Here is a 15,860-nt window from a genome sequence, read left to right as displayed (position 1 = left end):
CCCTCCACTGACTGCGACTATTCGATTTTTCGGGATGCGAATGCAATCAGCACCTGGCCGCATTCCTTGTCACTTCTGCTGCTCCTGCTCCTGTCGTTATGACACGAAGCTTTTGTGATCAATATGTTTTTCGAGAGCACCTGCCTCGCCTTGCAATTTGTTAGCTTCCACCTCCAGTCCCGAGTACCAAGTCCCGCCAGATAGTAACTGCTGACAGCAGCTCCCAGACCAGGCTCTCTCTCGTCCTTTTTTTTCCTAGCTGCTGACAAAGACGAATGGCAAGTGCGACGTTCGCGCAATCAGCGGCGGAATAATCAAAAATGAAAATAAGCATTGCATACTTTTGTGCGCTCCGCACGAGCGCCGGGAAAACGAGAAAAACCTTTGCCATGGCAACGCTAAAACGCTCGGAAGGGGGGGGTGGGGTTTTCCCAATGAAATATGTATTTATTAACCTTTTTGCGGTTAATATTTCCAAAGGTGGTTCTTCACGCACAACTTGATGCCTTTTATGTTTACTTTACCTTACCTACTTTTGGTATGGCAGGCAAGGCTTTCCATTAAGCGAGTGGGAATTACTTAATAATTCCAGGTAACAGTTTTAATTAATGTTGAATTATTAGGAAGCTTGTTATGGTGAATGTAACAGAGTCATTTACAGATCTAGGATACACTTTTAGAAAATTATTGATCATTAATAACAGCTTAATTATGTTTTGAAGCAGGGAGTATTATAGTTTGTAGTTCAGTTCACCGAAAGAGTCATTTTTAGTTCTACAAAATCAAATAAACAATTATGAATTATCTGAAATCCCCTTGGAAATATAATAATTCTCACAATTTATAGATTTTCCACCAAAATCATACTTATGTCCTTTGATTTTTGAATACTACCAGGATTTCAGCTGCCTTTTATGCATGCACCACTGTGTCTTGAATGCCCCGAAGTCCTTCACCAAAGTTGGTCACCTCCCCACCTCCCATCTGTGGCATCCACAATGACACTACCCCCTCGCCTTTCCCCCCCTTCCTCATGTTCTTTTACCGATTGATTTATTGAGAGATTAATGCCAACGATTTCTTTTACTGCTGGCGCTTTAGTTTTTTTGCACTTTGCCATATTGGGGCCATGAAAGCGCTGTCACTTCAATGTGCGGCTTTCTCCCAGTGTGTGTGGGTGTGTGTGAGTGGGTGTGTGTGTGTCCCGAGTGTGTATATGCCTGGAAGTGTGTTTGCCGGCGTCTGGAATCGCAGCTCCGCTTTGGCTTGCCGGGAGCGTACACATGAGTTATTGGCTCGATAGTGCAAACACTTGCATATATGCGGTAAACTGGAACTGGGGAAGAACACGACTTTGTATTGCCGCTGAAACATTCATAAGTTTTTGGTGCTACCTCTTAATCAGCTGTGGGGCTTTCACCTCTTTCTCTCTCTCTCCGCTAACGAAGTTATGCAAATTCCTTCCCACTGTCGGCTTGAATCTAGATTCAGAGGTAAAACTTAGGTGGGCAGAGAGGCATCCTTTGATGTTTGCTCAATTAACATAGGCGAGAAGAGCACTCTCTCCTTAGCCTGCAACACTTAAGCGGATTATGAAAGTCTGTGCAGTGCAAGTACTGATTTTTTAATAGCTAAAACTTTGGCAGCAACTGATGATTCGCGGAGGAAGCCCAAGGTGCAGAATGAAGCAGCAGAAGGACATTGGCTTAGACACGGCAGTAGGAGCAGCCTCTGTGTGTCTATCTTTCGAGAGCAGAGCAGAAGCCTTATTCCCAGACAGGGAGAGAAAAGGTATAATAATTTGTGGAATTAAAAGTAAAAGGTGGTATAAGAAAAAAGGAGCTACAGAAATTCCATAAAAATCAATTAAACGGCAAGAAAGTAAAAGCAATAATAGTAGAAACTATAAGATGGCTGGCTTACAAACCTCTTGCTTAAAAGAAAGATTTCAAAGAGATATTTTCTTGAGAGTATTTAAATATTCAACAGCTTTTGTACCTTTTTCTATACCTAATACCATTTTTATATTTAAATAGAGAATTACCTATCTCATTAACATCTATCTTTATTTCCTTGTAACTACTTCAAACTCAAAGCTTTTCTCTCGGTTTACCCCAGCGCACACATCATAAAGTTTTGTAGCTACTAAAAGGAAGCCCCTTTTAAAAGTTTTCCCCCAAAACAACTATGGCCACAAAAGGAGCCCCCTTCCGGGGCTACTCCAGCAGAGATGTGGATTACGCATACATTGAAGTGGCAGCACCGCAGGAACCGCTCCTCTCCAGGACACCGCACACTTGGAAATGCTTAATTTGCTGCCAAATATACATATTTGGTGGCACCTTCCCTGCCTGTTACGCCATCTAACCCGAAATGAGCTTCGATGAGGCCGAATAGTTTCGTATTTCAGGCCAACAACAACTGTCGCCTGCTAAGTGCTTCTTGTCTGGGAGAGATTCGCAGTGGCTCCTGCTCCTGCTCCTTGCTCCTTGCTCCTGTTCCTTGCTGCTTCTTCACCACCGCAACGATGCCGCGTAACTTCATTAACGCTCCCGAGGACGAGGACGAGGACGAGGACGAGGACTCCTCCTTGCGGGTGTTGCATTTCAGACGCTTTCCCAGGCGCTAAATGCATTTCGGCTGCTCGAAGGAGTAGGTGCAGATAGTTCGTCTGCCTACGGGTAATTTCCTTCAAGGCAAAGCAAAGTTTAATTAATTTTCCTGCGGCTTTTGGCTTCGGCAGCGTCGACTCTTAAGTGGTTCTGCCTTCTGCTCCTCCACACAGATGCTCCCTCTTTTTCTAGCCGCAGGATTTTATGTCTTTGTCAAAATACTCGGTTTCGTATTTTCCAATTTTCGACGACTTCAGCTGTGAAAGTTTCACTTTAGTGAAGGCATCGACAGTTCATTATCTCTTCGCTTTTCGCATAGTTATTGAAACATTTTCGCCACAAAATTACACAAATCAAATGCATAATTTCGGAACTCTCTCCCCCCTAAAAAAAAGATCAAATGTAGTGACAGCATTTGTTTTTCGATTTGCGAACCGCAACGCCATCAATTGCAGTCCCAGACACAGGTCAGGACCAAAAAAAAAGGGATGGGATGGGAAAGGACGAACCATCCAACATGCAGGAATAACCACAATAAAGCATGTAAGTGGATTAAGCTCAACCACTCATTAAATTACGAGTTCGCTGTGCTATGTGAAGTGGGGACCGCAGCAACCGCAAAAACATCCTTTGACGAGCATAGAGGGACCCCGGTATTGATATGTCCTAATAACATAAATTGTCAAACAGCTGAAAGCCAGGACGGACGTGAGTGAGTGAGGAAGGACCCACGCTCTGTCGCAACGAATCAAGCTCACATCCAGGACGATTCACACCCTTCTTCTGCCTGTGTCCTAAATGGGGCTGCCTGGCTGTCTGACCGGAATGGTCGGAAAATATTCCATAAACTCAATGGATTTCCTGGCCATTAATGCGATTGTAGGGCACAGAGAAAAAAAAGAGAAACCGCATCGTCAAGCAGCTTAAAGAACTGACAGTTTCCCCTCAAAGGAGGCCATAACATGAAAAGGAGCCATGAAGGGGAATCGAGTCAAGTGAATGGCAAAGGGCCAGCCAGCCAAAGTCATCTCCCAGAGATGTCTATGGACAGCGCTCTGTAAGAAAGTAACCAGCTGCCATAACTGGCTGTGGGCTGGACTCTGGACAGGATCTGGCTGGAATGGGATATGTGTCTGGCAGCTTGGCTTATTGATTTTCGCTCTTTTTTCTCCTCCCCGGTTTACCTTTACTATTTGCGATGCGCTGACCTGTTGTGCTCCAATGCTCGTTATAGATACATTGTTTGTATATTGGAAAAGAGCTAACCCGAGTTCCCTGCACTTCAATTAAAAGTGGAAAGCCATTTTCCGACACACTCCAGAGCTTCAGACGGTGCATAAATGGGAAAGAGAATGCTTGGACAGCTTGTTAGGTGATTTAAATTTATAACTGACTGGGAATAATAAGAGTTTTTCGAAAGAACTTGAACAAGAATTGGGTTTTAAGAGTTTTCATATGATTTTTTAGCTTTTAAAAGTGCCATAAACTACAGGTTTTTCCTGCTCTTAAGTAGGCCATACCTTAAACCCTCTTTTTCCCTTTATTAAAATGTAATACCCAGGGTTAAGTGTGCCGTCCTTTGCTGCAGCGCTATCCTTGCTCCGTCCTGGCTTCAATTTGAAATGCTGCATGCAACAAAAAAAATGGTGCCCAACATTAATTGTCAGCTCCCCTAATTGCCTGTTTTGGTTGCACCAAAAAATCCGCAGCCGTTGCCATTGCACCATCGGCCGTGGCAGCATAATAAAAAGTATCTCTCTGCCACACGAACCCCGAACTAAGGAGGAATCGCGCCGCGGTGGGGATCTGCCTGGCCGTCCTTAACCCGAGCTCCTAGCTCTGGGCTGCTGCTGCTGCTGGTGCTGCACCAGAGCTGACACGGTGACCTAAAGGCGACAACAGCTGCATGAAGAGAGGGAGGGTGGCCAGGGAGGGAGGAGTTACAGGGACACAATGGAGGAGGTCTTGCTTTTGTGCCACGTTGGCTGCTGCCTGCTGTTGGTGGAAAAGCCACTGGCTTGGCTAATAAACAATGGGCTCGAAAGGATGCAGAGGGGGGACTGGGTCCCGGGGGGCAGGAGCTGGGCCTTTTTTGGTGGCAGACGCATCTGAGACTTCCTGCTACTACTAGATGTTTTTAGCTGTTTTACGCTTTTAGGGCAATTTGGGGACAACGTGGCGTATGCGTATCGTGTGTGTCGTGTCTGCCTTTGCAGGTGTCAAGTGCCAAGTGTGTAGTTTACCGCAAAGTGCTCGCTCTCCCTCTCTCTCTGTCTCTCTCTCTCTCTCTCTCTTTTTACTATCATGCATGCGCCATGTTTTAGTTTTCATAACCCGAAGCGGTAAAAAATAACAACAAAGGACGAGGACGAGGCGGGGCAGCGTTTTCCATTCGACAAAAGCCACTGCGGCAGCTATAATGGCCCAACCGCAGACGGGGCCTTAAATTGTTCAATTCTAAGGCCTTTGCCCAGGCATTTATGAGCCAGGACAACGCACACAGGGAGAACAAGGAGCACAAGGAGCGCAAGGAGCACAAGGAGCACACGGAACGGGAGACATTGAGGTCGTTAAATGCCAGGACTTGCTGCATATATTGTTCAGCCTGCGCAAGGTTCCGAGACTTCAAAAAGGAGTGAAAGTTTTCTTTGTCAGCCATTAAGGCGAGCATCCTTCGTCCTACGTACATACAACCCATATCCTACGAATGATTTATCCACTCGTTACACTCGGCTAAGCATATTCGCTCTTCAAAGAGAAAATAAAAAACTTTAAGCAGAAGCAATTTTCGTAAGGAGACATCCTTTAATGATGGCTTTAAGTTTAAGACCCCTTAATCGGTTAGATCCAGGAGCCTTGTGTGTGTGTGTGGCCGGGGCCAACAAATTAATTAGTTTTCAACACTCGAGTTACTTTAAATGGCAATTCGTATAATTAATTTCGCACACGTTGGCACGAGAAGTGCAAAGCAAATCGAAATCAGCAGAGCGTCGCCCAAGTACTCAAGCCAAAGGACCTGCCGCTCCAGCCTGGGCCAGGTCATGGGTCACATCGATGGCCACATTCAGAGAGACACCTAGAGACTAAGGGAGAGAGACAGGGAGACCAAAGGAAGCAATTTTCCTGCCGAATGCCCTGCCACAAAGCGAGGATAGTGTGTGTGTGTCCATGTTGTGGTTGAGTTTAGTTCTATCCTGTTCAAGGACTTACCCTCCTGCGACTCCCTTGTGCAATCACTCAAACGGCTAAGAAATCAACTGGCAAAGTCATAAATTTTCGGTTTGCAAACTGCAAATTATTTCTGCATCATCCTCTGCTGTCTGCTTTTCCCAGGCAAAAGTTAAATAATGCAAGGACTGCATATGTGTTGAGGAGAAGGAGAAAGTACGCCACACTCTGACTTTGTTCAGTGAAAAATTGTGCAGAAATATTTAAACTGCAATTCCAAAGCGATTTGTTTTATGGCCCTGCTCGAGAATTGTTTCGTTTGGCAACTACTGCTCCTGCTCCTGTTCCTGCTCCTGCTCCTGCTCCTCCTCCTGATGCTGCATCGTGGAAAACTTAACTCGGATTTGATGTGGCCAAGCAGCAGCTGTTAATGCCGCATGATTTATGCCCAGATCCCTTCCAGGCAGAGCTCATTATATGCCACTAAATCAAGGCTCGGACCAGGCCGGGCTTAGGCAACATCAATGTCGCTCTGCAGTTTTTTGGGAGCCTGTGTGTGTGCCGCTTCCGGACCCGTCTCCGTTTCCGTTTCCGGTTTGCAGCAGCGGTCGTAAATTTTTGGGACAGTAGCCGCCGCTTTTGCATGTTCAGTTTATTATTTTATCTGCAGCTCCGCGTGGCTGCCAATTGTCCAGCATAGCGCCTGCATCCTGGCATCCTCCAGGCACTACCAATGCCTCAGTGGCTCATACTATCCTTGTGTTTGCAAAATGATTTGTTTGACCTCCCGCCTGGTCTGTTTTTCCTTGCGGTTCGCGATAAATCAGCACTCGACCCAGACACAAACACAGACACAGACGTAGCTCCCAAAGGATATGGGACAGAGGCCACAGGACACTCCCTCGTGCGGCATTTAGTTTTGGGCTTTGAGCTAACGGATTACCATGCATTAGTGCGAAATTAGAACTATTATATTTATAGCGCAAATAGTCCGCACATCATTCCGCAGCCCAGGTAAAAGGCAAAAGCCAAAAAAAGGCTGCGGCTGTGGCACAGAAATATAATAATAATAGAAGAGTGAAAAAGCCTAAGCCTTTACATTAAGAGAAATATTTAGTAAAATATGAAAAAAGAATTGATAATAATATTGAAACATTAAAAAGAAAACAAATGAAACCACTTTCAATGAAGTTTTCCTTGAATTTGTGATCTTTAGATAAAAACTTGATAAGAATTTAAACTTTTTGAGTTTATGGCAGTTGTAAAAGCTCTTTTTCTAGTCAACTAAATATGCAAAATTTTCCATAATATCTCTTGACAATTTCCCATGCTTAAATATTAATTAATTATCAATAGAACTAAGCTAAGAGCTTCTTCCGGTGTATCCACAAAGCCATTAGACACGCCTAGCTGCCACTGTAGTCGCTGCCACACTGCCACACTTGCCTCACTGCCTTCTCTCTACAGAGCTGTGTGTCTGGCGTTGGGCTGTAATAAAAACATAAAATGTTGCACATTATGCAAACAAACACACACACACACATTCACAAACAGGCACACACACCCGCTACACCCACACACACTGAGAGGAGCTATAGGAAGATTTCAGCTTTGACGGTGGCGCCGCATGTCTAACACACACACACACACACACTAAGAGCGAAGACCGAAGGACGAAGGATACCTTGTGCTTTAGCAAAAAGCAAACTCCACACACACACCAGCTGTGTGTGTGTGTGTGTGCGGAGAACATTAAATTTATTTGAAATTATTATTATGCGCATTTACCTAACATTTGCATAACCGTCAACGGTACACACACGGCACACACACAGCGCTCTGCGGGCCAATTTCCCAGTGAAATGTGGGGAAAAGCGGGCAACTGGAAACTGGAACTGGGCCAGAGAGCAAAAGCCAACAACAACAACAGATAGCAGCAGCAGCAGCAGAAGCAGCATCAGCAGCAGAGGCTTATAATTTGATTGAAAAGTCCGCGAGGAGTGATCCTGGGAAACTGCTTTCAACCGCAAAATTCCTGCGAGATAAAGAGATATATATTTTTTGTGCCAATCGCCGCGGTAAACAATATTAAGCCTTCGCTTAAAGCGCTAGTTTATGGGGTTTCCCGCTGTGAGCGTGAAATGAAAAATTCAAGTCATAAAAAAATAATATAAAAACACAAAATGCATTGTTAAAGGAAAAAAATAGATGTATGAAAACATGGCGTATAAATTAAATGCAATGCGCACTAGATTGCCCCACATTGCACACACACACATCGGAAAACTGTTTTAAATAATTAAATGCTGGCACTGCACTTATTTACACCATTTAACCAACTCAGTGAGTTTGTGGAGGGAAAACCAGCTAACTGACACAGCTTTCAGGTAGCTAACAAATACCCTGTGGGTATCCTTCTAAAGGAATATATGGGGAAATATTTAGATTTATGTGAAATATCTAAATTAAAGAATTTGCTAGGCAAATAATACATTAGCAAAGAGAGTGAGTGTACTTTCATACTTGGAATTCAAGTGTTCAAGGCGCTATGCATCTTATTATTAAAAGGTCTTCACTACATTACTTTTGTCTTGTGACTCAATTTATGGGAATTAAATCAGCCCAAAGAAAACCCCTTAAAAAATCCTTTGTTAGTACATTTCTTGAGTAATTCAGAGCAATAATAAGTTGCCATGGCCCCAGACCTTTTTTTTTCGAAGCTCCTCATCTGTATCCTGGCAGGGAGAAGTCCTGTGTGCCTACACATACAATAAAATAATATAAATATTGCACACCCTGGGCAATGTGGCTTGTTTTTGCTTTATTTTTGCTGGGTTTCTTTTTGGTGACTCAAATAATATTCCGTGTGGTTCTCTAACCCCTCTTTAAGCCACACCCAGCTGAAGGGTACTCGACAGTACGAAGGACTGCTTGCTAGTCACCGATTTCTCCTTCCCCTCAAAGTCCACGTATATGTCAAACTCCAGGTCGAAGATGCTCTCGGCACTCGGTTGTATGCCAAACACGCCCTTGATGGATTCACCTGCCTGCACGGGCAGTGGAGCCTCCAGGTAGAACACCGTCTGGTTCCAGTGCGTCCAGGGAGCACTGGGCGACGTGCTGAAGCTAACCCATCGCTGGCACTTGCTGAACCCCACATCGAAGTAGGCGAGCAGGCCGTGGACCTGGCCGCTGCGCGTGACCTTCAGGTCGTAGAAGGAGCGGAAGACGGAGGAACCTTCCCGGATGGCGTACAAGTCCAGAGACTTCACGAGGTAGACACGGCTCATTACCTGGCCGGTGGTCACGTGCTCGACCAGAGCCTTGCCGGCGCATCTGCGACGAATGGCACTCAAGTCAAAGCCATGGACGTCGTGCCAGAAGCCAAGATCTTGGTCCTGTCCGGAAATGGCGGTCAGGTAGAGTTGGGCCGAGTCCGGGAAGATGAGGCCTCCTTTCACCAGCCACTTGTCCCGAGCAAATATCAACGATTCCAACATGTTCTCCAAAAAGAGGCAGTGACTAATGGAAGGGGATTTCAATAGAGAGCTTTAACTAGACTCCGCGTAAAGATAACCCACCCCATCCAATCGCAAATGAGGATATCCACTTTCTGAATATCCTTAGGCAGTTCTATATCCTCCACCTTGCCACGGACTACTGTGATTACACTACCATAACCATTCTCCTCGGCTATGCGGCTAGTGTAATCCGTGATACTGGATCCATCGACAGCGATGACTCGAGAGGCACCAGCCTTGGCCGCAAATATCGAAAGCATGCCCAGGCCACAACCCACTTCCAGCACAACCTGCAGAGATCACTCGTAAGAGATGGGAAGCTCTCTCCAGGGGCCATCTCCTTACCTTATTCTTAAAAGACTTGTTGTGGAGTATAGCTTCGCGATAGGCCTTGTTGCGTACCGAGTCTTTAAGGAGCCATTCCTGAACCTCAAGGCGACTGTAGAGTTGGAAATACATTGCCTCCTGTTCGCGACGATCCTTAAGGATCTGATTCTCTACACTTTCCATTTCCGACAAGTCGATTTCATCTTTTGCTGCAACTTGAGACATTTTCCCTTGACTTTTGCCTGTCAGTTTGCCTTTACAATATGTTTATCTTAACAGTAATCCCCAAGGTATGCTAGATTCAACGGAATCACTTAATTTCGCCTGGTCTAGTTTTTCATAATTAATTCCTTAAATTTACACCCCGCTGCTGACTGCGTGCATTAACTAATTAAAAAGCTCATTAGCGTACATAAATCAGCGTTATGCAGACGTAAATTTCATTATTACATCCCAGCAGCAGCAGATGACCTACTCCGGACAATGGACCGTGATGAGCTGGCAAATTGGGAGATGGGAACGGGACGCTGGGCAAACAAGTTTGCTGGAGGGATATCACTCACTCCCATGGCCAGAGCTACATCATCCCCATCCGATTGAGGAGGACATTGTCTTCGTCTAGTCGGGACTCGCAATTATGGCCACACTGCTTCCGGGCATTCCCAATTCGATTGCGGGGAAATGGGACCAAGAAAGTGAAAAGTGAATGCCGCGCTGGATTCTTGACTTAAGCAGGGCACAGCGGAGCGTGAAAACATCATAAAGATGAGAAATTATTATCTGTCCTGGGCTCCGACCGTGGAGAGCGTGGTGCGGGGGGCATTTAGCTGCTCTGTTAGCGTCCCTTGAATGAAATATCACATCCTGCAGAGGAATAAAAATCAGCGTCGGTAAAAAATACACACACATAAGAAGAGTAAGCAAGGGATTGGAGGCAGGAAGCAGCCGGAGCTCGAACAGGAAGGCGGCGCACACGGATACACAGACACAGAGACGATAAATGCTTCCAGCGTCAAAAGACAATGACGGGGCAGGAGTCGGAATAGGACAGGGATTGAGAGGGGAATGGGATTGGGACGGGTCCTAAGCCGGGCCAAAAAGGAATACATATAGACAGAGAGGAGAAAATAAAGCCAGACGAGCCGGGAAAGTGACGAAAAATTGTAAAAATAAAATATAATGGAGCCAAACGCAGGACTCAAGTCCTGGACTTGGGCGATAATTTTTTATTTGTATGCCAGCAGCAGCCGTAAGCTAAGAGCCGTCCGAAAAGGGGTTACAGGAAGGGGGGGAGGCCATAAGTGGGGGTAAATACCGACACACACACACACACACACACACACACACAGAGACAGGAGCAAATACAAACACAAACACTTTGCGGCCATCGCCGTCAAGCTGCGCGTTATCCTTTGTGTAATTTCTGGTTTAATGAGGCGACATCGGCTTGGTCCTGTACCGCCCCCCCATAGGTAAGCATTTTTACACTCATACATTTTTACGACTCGAGCATTAAGTTAAAATTTGTGTTAAATATTTTATTGTTTTTATGGCCACATGAACACCTTTTGCAGGGACACGAGTCCTGGCAAATTATGAGATTCAACTCCTACTTCCCCCCAGTGGCAAGAGACAATCATTTAAGCCGCCCCCTCTGCTGGGAGGGCAGTGTCCTTGAGTGTTATGCACGTGGCACGAAGGGGGAATCACCAGGGAAATGGAATCACAAAGCATAAATTCAAGAATATCAGACAATATTCATAGGGAAATTTTCCTGGCAAGGAGTAAGTGTTACACGTCAGTGATTATATAGTTGAGCTTAGGATTATAAATATATAGAAAATAAAGAAAAACTGGTAAATATTCACATCGAATGGTACTCGTAGTGACTATAAGCACCCATCGTATTAATACGTAGTGATTTATGTATATACGTCGTTGAAAAGGTATTTTAAAATGCTAATCAGCTTATTATTTGATTGAAAACTGAGTTATATATCATATATATTCACAATATATCTCCATTAATTACCCGATCGTTTGCAGAACAGCTAATGACATCAATTTGTATTGTATATATGGTTTACAATATTTTTCCTGTTACAAAAGCAGATAACTGCATTTCTATATACATATTTATAAACATAGACCTTGTAAAATATATTTAAAAAGAGCTTTCATTAATCCCAGCCGAGTTCATATGACTTTACCAAAGTCTTCCCATACATTTTAAATTAGTTCATCAGAGAATTTCATCTTTAGCGGTCTTAATCCCGCTCAGCTTAAAGATGCACATCGCCGGAAGTTACTTTCTTTGGGCGCTGGCTACCTTTACGTTGTGGCATATATCCTTGGCGGAGGACCTCCAAGGAGTTGGACCTAATCTAGAAGATCAATTTCAGGTGGTGCAAGCCAAAGTGAAGGAATCCCGAACTAAACTAGAATAAAGTCTGCTTTTGGATAGTCTTGCAAACCAACTACAGGAGTCTCTAAACAGCCGAGATAAGAATAGGAATCTGTGACTGATACTTTCGTATAATCAATAACTTTACTGAAGATTGGTTTTGTGCTAGGAGAAAGTGTCGTCAGATGGGAAACGAAACGAAGAGGAACTCACTGCCGTTGCAGCAAAATTAAGTGAATTTAAACCCTACTGGTTGGGTCTCAATGATCGAAATACTGAGGGCCACTTTGTATCTGAGGCCTCGCACAAGTCAGCACAATTTTTAAAGTGGAATGACATGGAACCAGATGACAAAAAACACACCCAAAACTGTGTATTATTACATAATGAAACTATGGATGACTTTAATTGCTTTACTGAATGGTATTTTATTTGTCAGGCGGACAATGAAACTTGGAGAAAATCGCATTGATCGGTATTATGTTTTATTTACCAATAATAATAACTTGTTAATAATTTGGTAAAAAACTTCTTTATACTTTATAATAGTGTGATATGCTACTTAGGTACCCCTTCTTGAAAACTATGTAAATACAAGCACGCAGAGTGCGATTAGCGTTATAGGTAATATCAATCCCAACCAAATTCGGATGCCTCTCGGGAATCAGTTGATAATAGACATTTACCTTTACTCTGATTTATATGATCACAAATCTAGTTAATAAATGATTTGTAATTTACCTTTGGTTAATATAACCTTTCTTCTCAATAGCTTAGTTGATTTTAGCCCATTAAGGGGTGTTTAAATTTGATCAAAAATCATGCTAAAATTTATGAAATCACACAGATATCTGTCTTTTGTATATCGTCCTACTTTTAGCCAGGCAGGACACGTTCCGGCAACTCTCTGGAGAAGGAACTGAGGAACCGGAATCATCTTCAAGTGCGTGTGGTCATTAATAGTTGGTAACACTGACCAGATTGGTCAAACTACATGGCAATCTGGGCACCTCCTGTGCCCTTTGAGATTTCGGCGATTATGGAATTGGCAATTAGTTGACTGTGAAGAAGAGTTCACTGTGACAGCTGTCCGAGATGGGCAGGTAGAATCAACTCAAATCGCCTGGAAGCTAGCATATGGCACACTCTCTCACATACTTGGGACATACTTGACAGGCAGACAGTGCAAGTTGTTCACCTGTTCACCTGTCTGGTGATGGCACAAATTAGTCGAAGCTATCAGGAGGACCTACATATTAGCGTGGCCAAGTGAATTATGATTACGGCTCTCGCATGCACACAGAGTTTATGGCATGTAGAAAGCAGAGTATTTGCAGATTTATTGCAGCTAAAAATCAACGCTAATATAATGCATAAATCAGAGTGCTTAAGTCAACATATTACGTAGGGTAAGTCAATGGGTAGCTGCACTACGAGGAGGTCCTGGCCAAGTGAAATTCAGCGAAAACGAAACATTTTCGGCTACGTCCGAGGGTGGCACTTGCTCTAGAATGGGTGGTGGGTGGTGGGTGGTGGTTGGTTGGTTCTTGGTGTGTTTTTTTTGCTGACAAATCGAGGGCGTCTCTCCCGTTATTTCTCTCTCAATATAAATCGCTCTTTCCTTTCTCCGCCTTGCAGATTAGCGCAGGCGCTTAGAAATTCCATTTTCCAGGCTCTCTGCTTCAAGAGTTTCCTCTCGATGGAATAAGGGAAAAACGTATTAAGGGGAAACAAGGGATTTTTCTTGGCAGCTGTGCTGGCTAATTAAAATATTACACCGTAGGTCAGGCCTACCAGCCGTGGGAATTTTATGACTTGCCAAAAGAACCGCCTCGCCTCGATGCAAATGGACCAACTCATCATTTCCAGATGCAGGTAGAGACTTTGCAAAGCATTCCCAGGCATAATAATTAAAAAGCAATTTATGACCAAGAATTCCATTAACTTGACCAATTATCTGACCCCGGCGCGGGGTCACGCTTCTCTAGCTGCAAAACTTCAAAACAGAATTGACTTTTTAACACATTTCCACCTGAGTTCTTTTGGGTCTTTCGGTTAGCTTTTCAAGCTGCCTGCGCAGGCGCACTTTCCGCACTTTCTGAGCGCCAAGCCAAAGTTTGGAGTGGAAAACGGGTTGGGAGTTGATAGTTGGTAGTTAGTAGAAACTGGTTTTTGGGTCACAACACACACACACACACACCGAAGGGCCCCCTGAAGAACAGGTAAAACTCCGACTCCGAGATAATTATTCAATGAAGCCGACGACTTCGAGGGCTTCTCACTCCCCTTCTTCAGAGTTCTTCCTCGGTTCTCAGGGTTTCGCCTCGGAAACTCATGTCAAAGGGTTAAAGCCGAGGACAGGTTCGAACTCGGGCCAGAGAGAGTATCTGCGCAGTTTCTCTTTTACAGAATCAAACTCTCTTCCTCTCTCTCTCTCTGAGTGTGTGTGTCTCTCTCTCTCTTGGGTACTCAGTTTCATCACGGCTGCTGCTGATGGTGCTACCTCCCGATGCGGATTTAGTACTCAATTGTTTTTCTGTCACGGCGTACGTGAACGCGGACGCATCTCCGTCAGCTTCCGAGGCAAGGCCCAAAAAACTCATTTCATTAACCAGTGTGTGTGTGTGTGTGTGTGTGAGAGAGTGTCCAGGTGTGTGTGTGCCTAGGAAAATTGCCCAGGAAAAATGCCTCAATGGATTTAATACAACCACAGCAAAAAATCAAAATCAAAAGTGAAAAATCAACAGAAAAACAAAAAGCGGGCGTGCGGAACTCTAAAACAAGAAAATTCACCCACACACAGCATCGTCCAAAGGTGGAGGGGTGGTGGGACACGCGCTCTTCCCTGACTCAATGGAAATTCGCTCTGCGTTTTTCGGCACTTTTCAGGAAAAACAGGACCACACCCGCGCGGTTGCACCAGCTTGAAAAAGGGAAAAGCGGCTGAAAAGCCAAAGAAAAACAGAACTCTGAGAGCAGAATAATGGAGTCTGCAAGCAAAAATTCCAGTTTCCCAAAGGATCGCCAAAGAGAGATGGATAGAGAGGCAGAGAGAGAGAGAGCATTACCAGTTGTGCTGGAAAGGCGAGAAATTCTCGACAAGTTTTTTTTTTTTTTTTGAGGGGCCAGGACAGTTGCGCAAGTTGAACAAATCCCGTTATTAGGGGCAATTTCTGTTCTGGCCGTTACGCATCAGCTGTTGGTCTTTAGGCCAAAAGGAAAATTGCACTCATTTTCCTTAAACTATTTCAGAAAATACCCCTTGATATAATAGGGATATAAAAACTATTAAACTATGTTTTAAAGCTTCAAACTTTTGGTACAAATCATTGCAATTTTAGTGCTTCCCACATGAAAACCCTTATATTTCTGCTCAACTCTGCCTTGGAAAACTGGTAATTCTTCCTCTCTCTCTCACTCTCTCAGCTCCTGCTCTCTCTCTCTCTGTCTGTTTAGGTTTTCCTTTACGTTCTGTTTTTTCCTGATTTTTGAGGGAGCTCTTTGCAGCCGCGCTTTTCCAGCAATCTGGAGCTGTGTTCGGTTCGACATCGCGCCGTCAGTCGAAGGTTTCAAAAAACGGCAACGGCACAGCTGTGAGCTGGAGTGCTCTAAAGTTCTTAGGTTTTTCATAAAGGAAAAGCCAGGATACTAGAGAGGGAAGGAGAACTAAAACAGAAATAAGTAAAAGACAGAAAAAAAACAACCGCGTCAAGTGACAATTATATAATGTACTACAAAAGCTAAGGCGTGACCCGACCCCGCTGATGAGTCACGTGCTCTGTGTATGTGTGTGTGTGTGTGTGTGTGTGAAAATCGTAAAAATCAAAA

General features: G+C 44.3%; 3 protein-coding genes across 52 annotated transcripts in view; 2 read left to right on the top strand and 1 right to left on the bottom strand.

Annotated features, from left to right (window-relative positions):
* Nucleotides 1-8,584: 8,584 nt before the first annotated feature.
* Art2 (Arginine methyltransferase 2) lies at nucleotides 8,585-10,492 on the bottom strand. Its single transcript, XM_020943548.2, has 3 exons — nucleotides 9,647-10,492; nucleotides 9,362-9,591; nucleotides 8,585-9,302 (listed from the first exon to the last, which is right to left on the bottom strand). The coding sequence occupies exons 1-3, from the start codon at nucleotides 9,851-9,853 to the stop codon at nucleotides 8,666-8,668; spliced, it is 1,074 nt and encodes a 357-aa protein (XP_020799207.1). The 5' UTR covers nucleotides 9,854-10,492; the 3' UTR covers nucleotides 8,585-8,665.
* Nucleotides 10,493-11,916: 1,424 nt separating this feature from the next.
* On the top strand, nucleotides 11,917-13,740 carry LOC147643978 (uncharacterized). The gene is made up of 3 exons (XM_086831141.1): nucleotides 11,917-12,045; nucleotides 12,202-12,341; nucleotides 13,671-13,740. Exons 1-3 carry the CDS (start codon nucleotides 11,917-11,919, stop codon nucleotides 13,738-13,740), a joined length of 339 nt encoding a protein of 112 aa, XP_086687267.1.
* A 763-nt stretch (nucleotides 13,741-14,503) lies between these two features.
* The window catches only part of tutl (immunoglobulin superfamily member turtle), a 41,601-nt gene continuing 40,244 nt past the window's right edge, over nucleotides 14,504-15,860 (top strand). For 22 of the 50 annotated variants that reach the window (XR_015271162.1, XR_015271164.1, XR_015271148.1 and 19 more), the window contains exon 1: nucleotides 14,504-14,615. The gene's annotated coding sequence lies outside the window, so the exon portion shown is untranslated. Of the gene's footprint in view, nucleotides 14,616-15,505; nucleotides 15,714-15,860 lie in introns of those variants that run through there. The other 28 variants (XR_015271150.1, XR_015271153.1, XR_015271158.1 and 25 more) reach the window with 7 other exon arrangements.

Source organism: Drosophila serrata, unplaced genomic scaffold, assembly GCF_035046125.1.
Source record: "Drosophila serrata isolate PLE 108 unplaced genomic scaffold, ASM3504612v1 contig_240, whole genome shotgun sequence".
NCBI classification, from domain to species: domain Eukaryota; kingdom Metazoa; phylum Arthropoda; class Insecta; order Diptera; family Drosophilidae; genus Drosophila; species Drosophila serrata.
The sequence above is the reverse complement of the archived record's forward strand: the minus strand, read 5'-3'. Positions and strand labels throughout refer to the sequence as shown.

Bases quoted from the DNA above. Each gene is read 5' to 3' on its own strand.
- Art2 (XM_020943548.2), bottom strand. From the start codon at position 9,853: ATGTCTCAAGTTGCAGCAAAAGATGAAATCGACTTGTCGGAAATGGAA. The intron at 9,592-9,646 runs GTAAGGAGATGG...TGATCTCTGCAG, and splicing joins ACAAGTCTTTTAAGAATAAG to GTTGTGCTGGAAGTGGGTTG. The intron at 9,303-9,361 runs GTGGGTTATCTT...CCCTTCCATTAG, and splicing joins CTCATTTGCGATTGGATGGG to TCACTGCCTCTTTTTGGAGA.
- LOC147643978 (XM_086831141.1), top strand. From the start codon at position 11,917: ATGCACATCGCCGGAAGTTACTTTCTTTGGGCGCTGGCTACCTTTACG. The intron at 12,046-12,201 runs GTGAAGGAATCC...GTTTTGTGCTAG, and splicing joins TTCAGGTGGTGCAAGCCAAA to GAGAAAGTGTCGTCAGATGG. The intron at 12,342-13,670 runs GTCAGCACAATT...TCCGCCTTGCAG, and splicing joins GTATCTGAGGCCTCGCACAA to ATTAGCGCAGGCGCTTAGAA.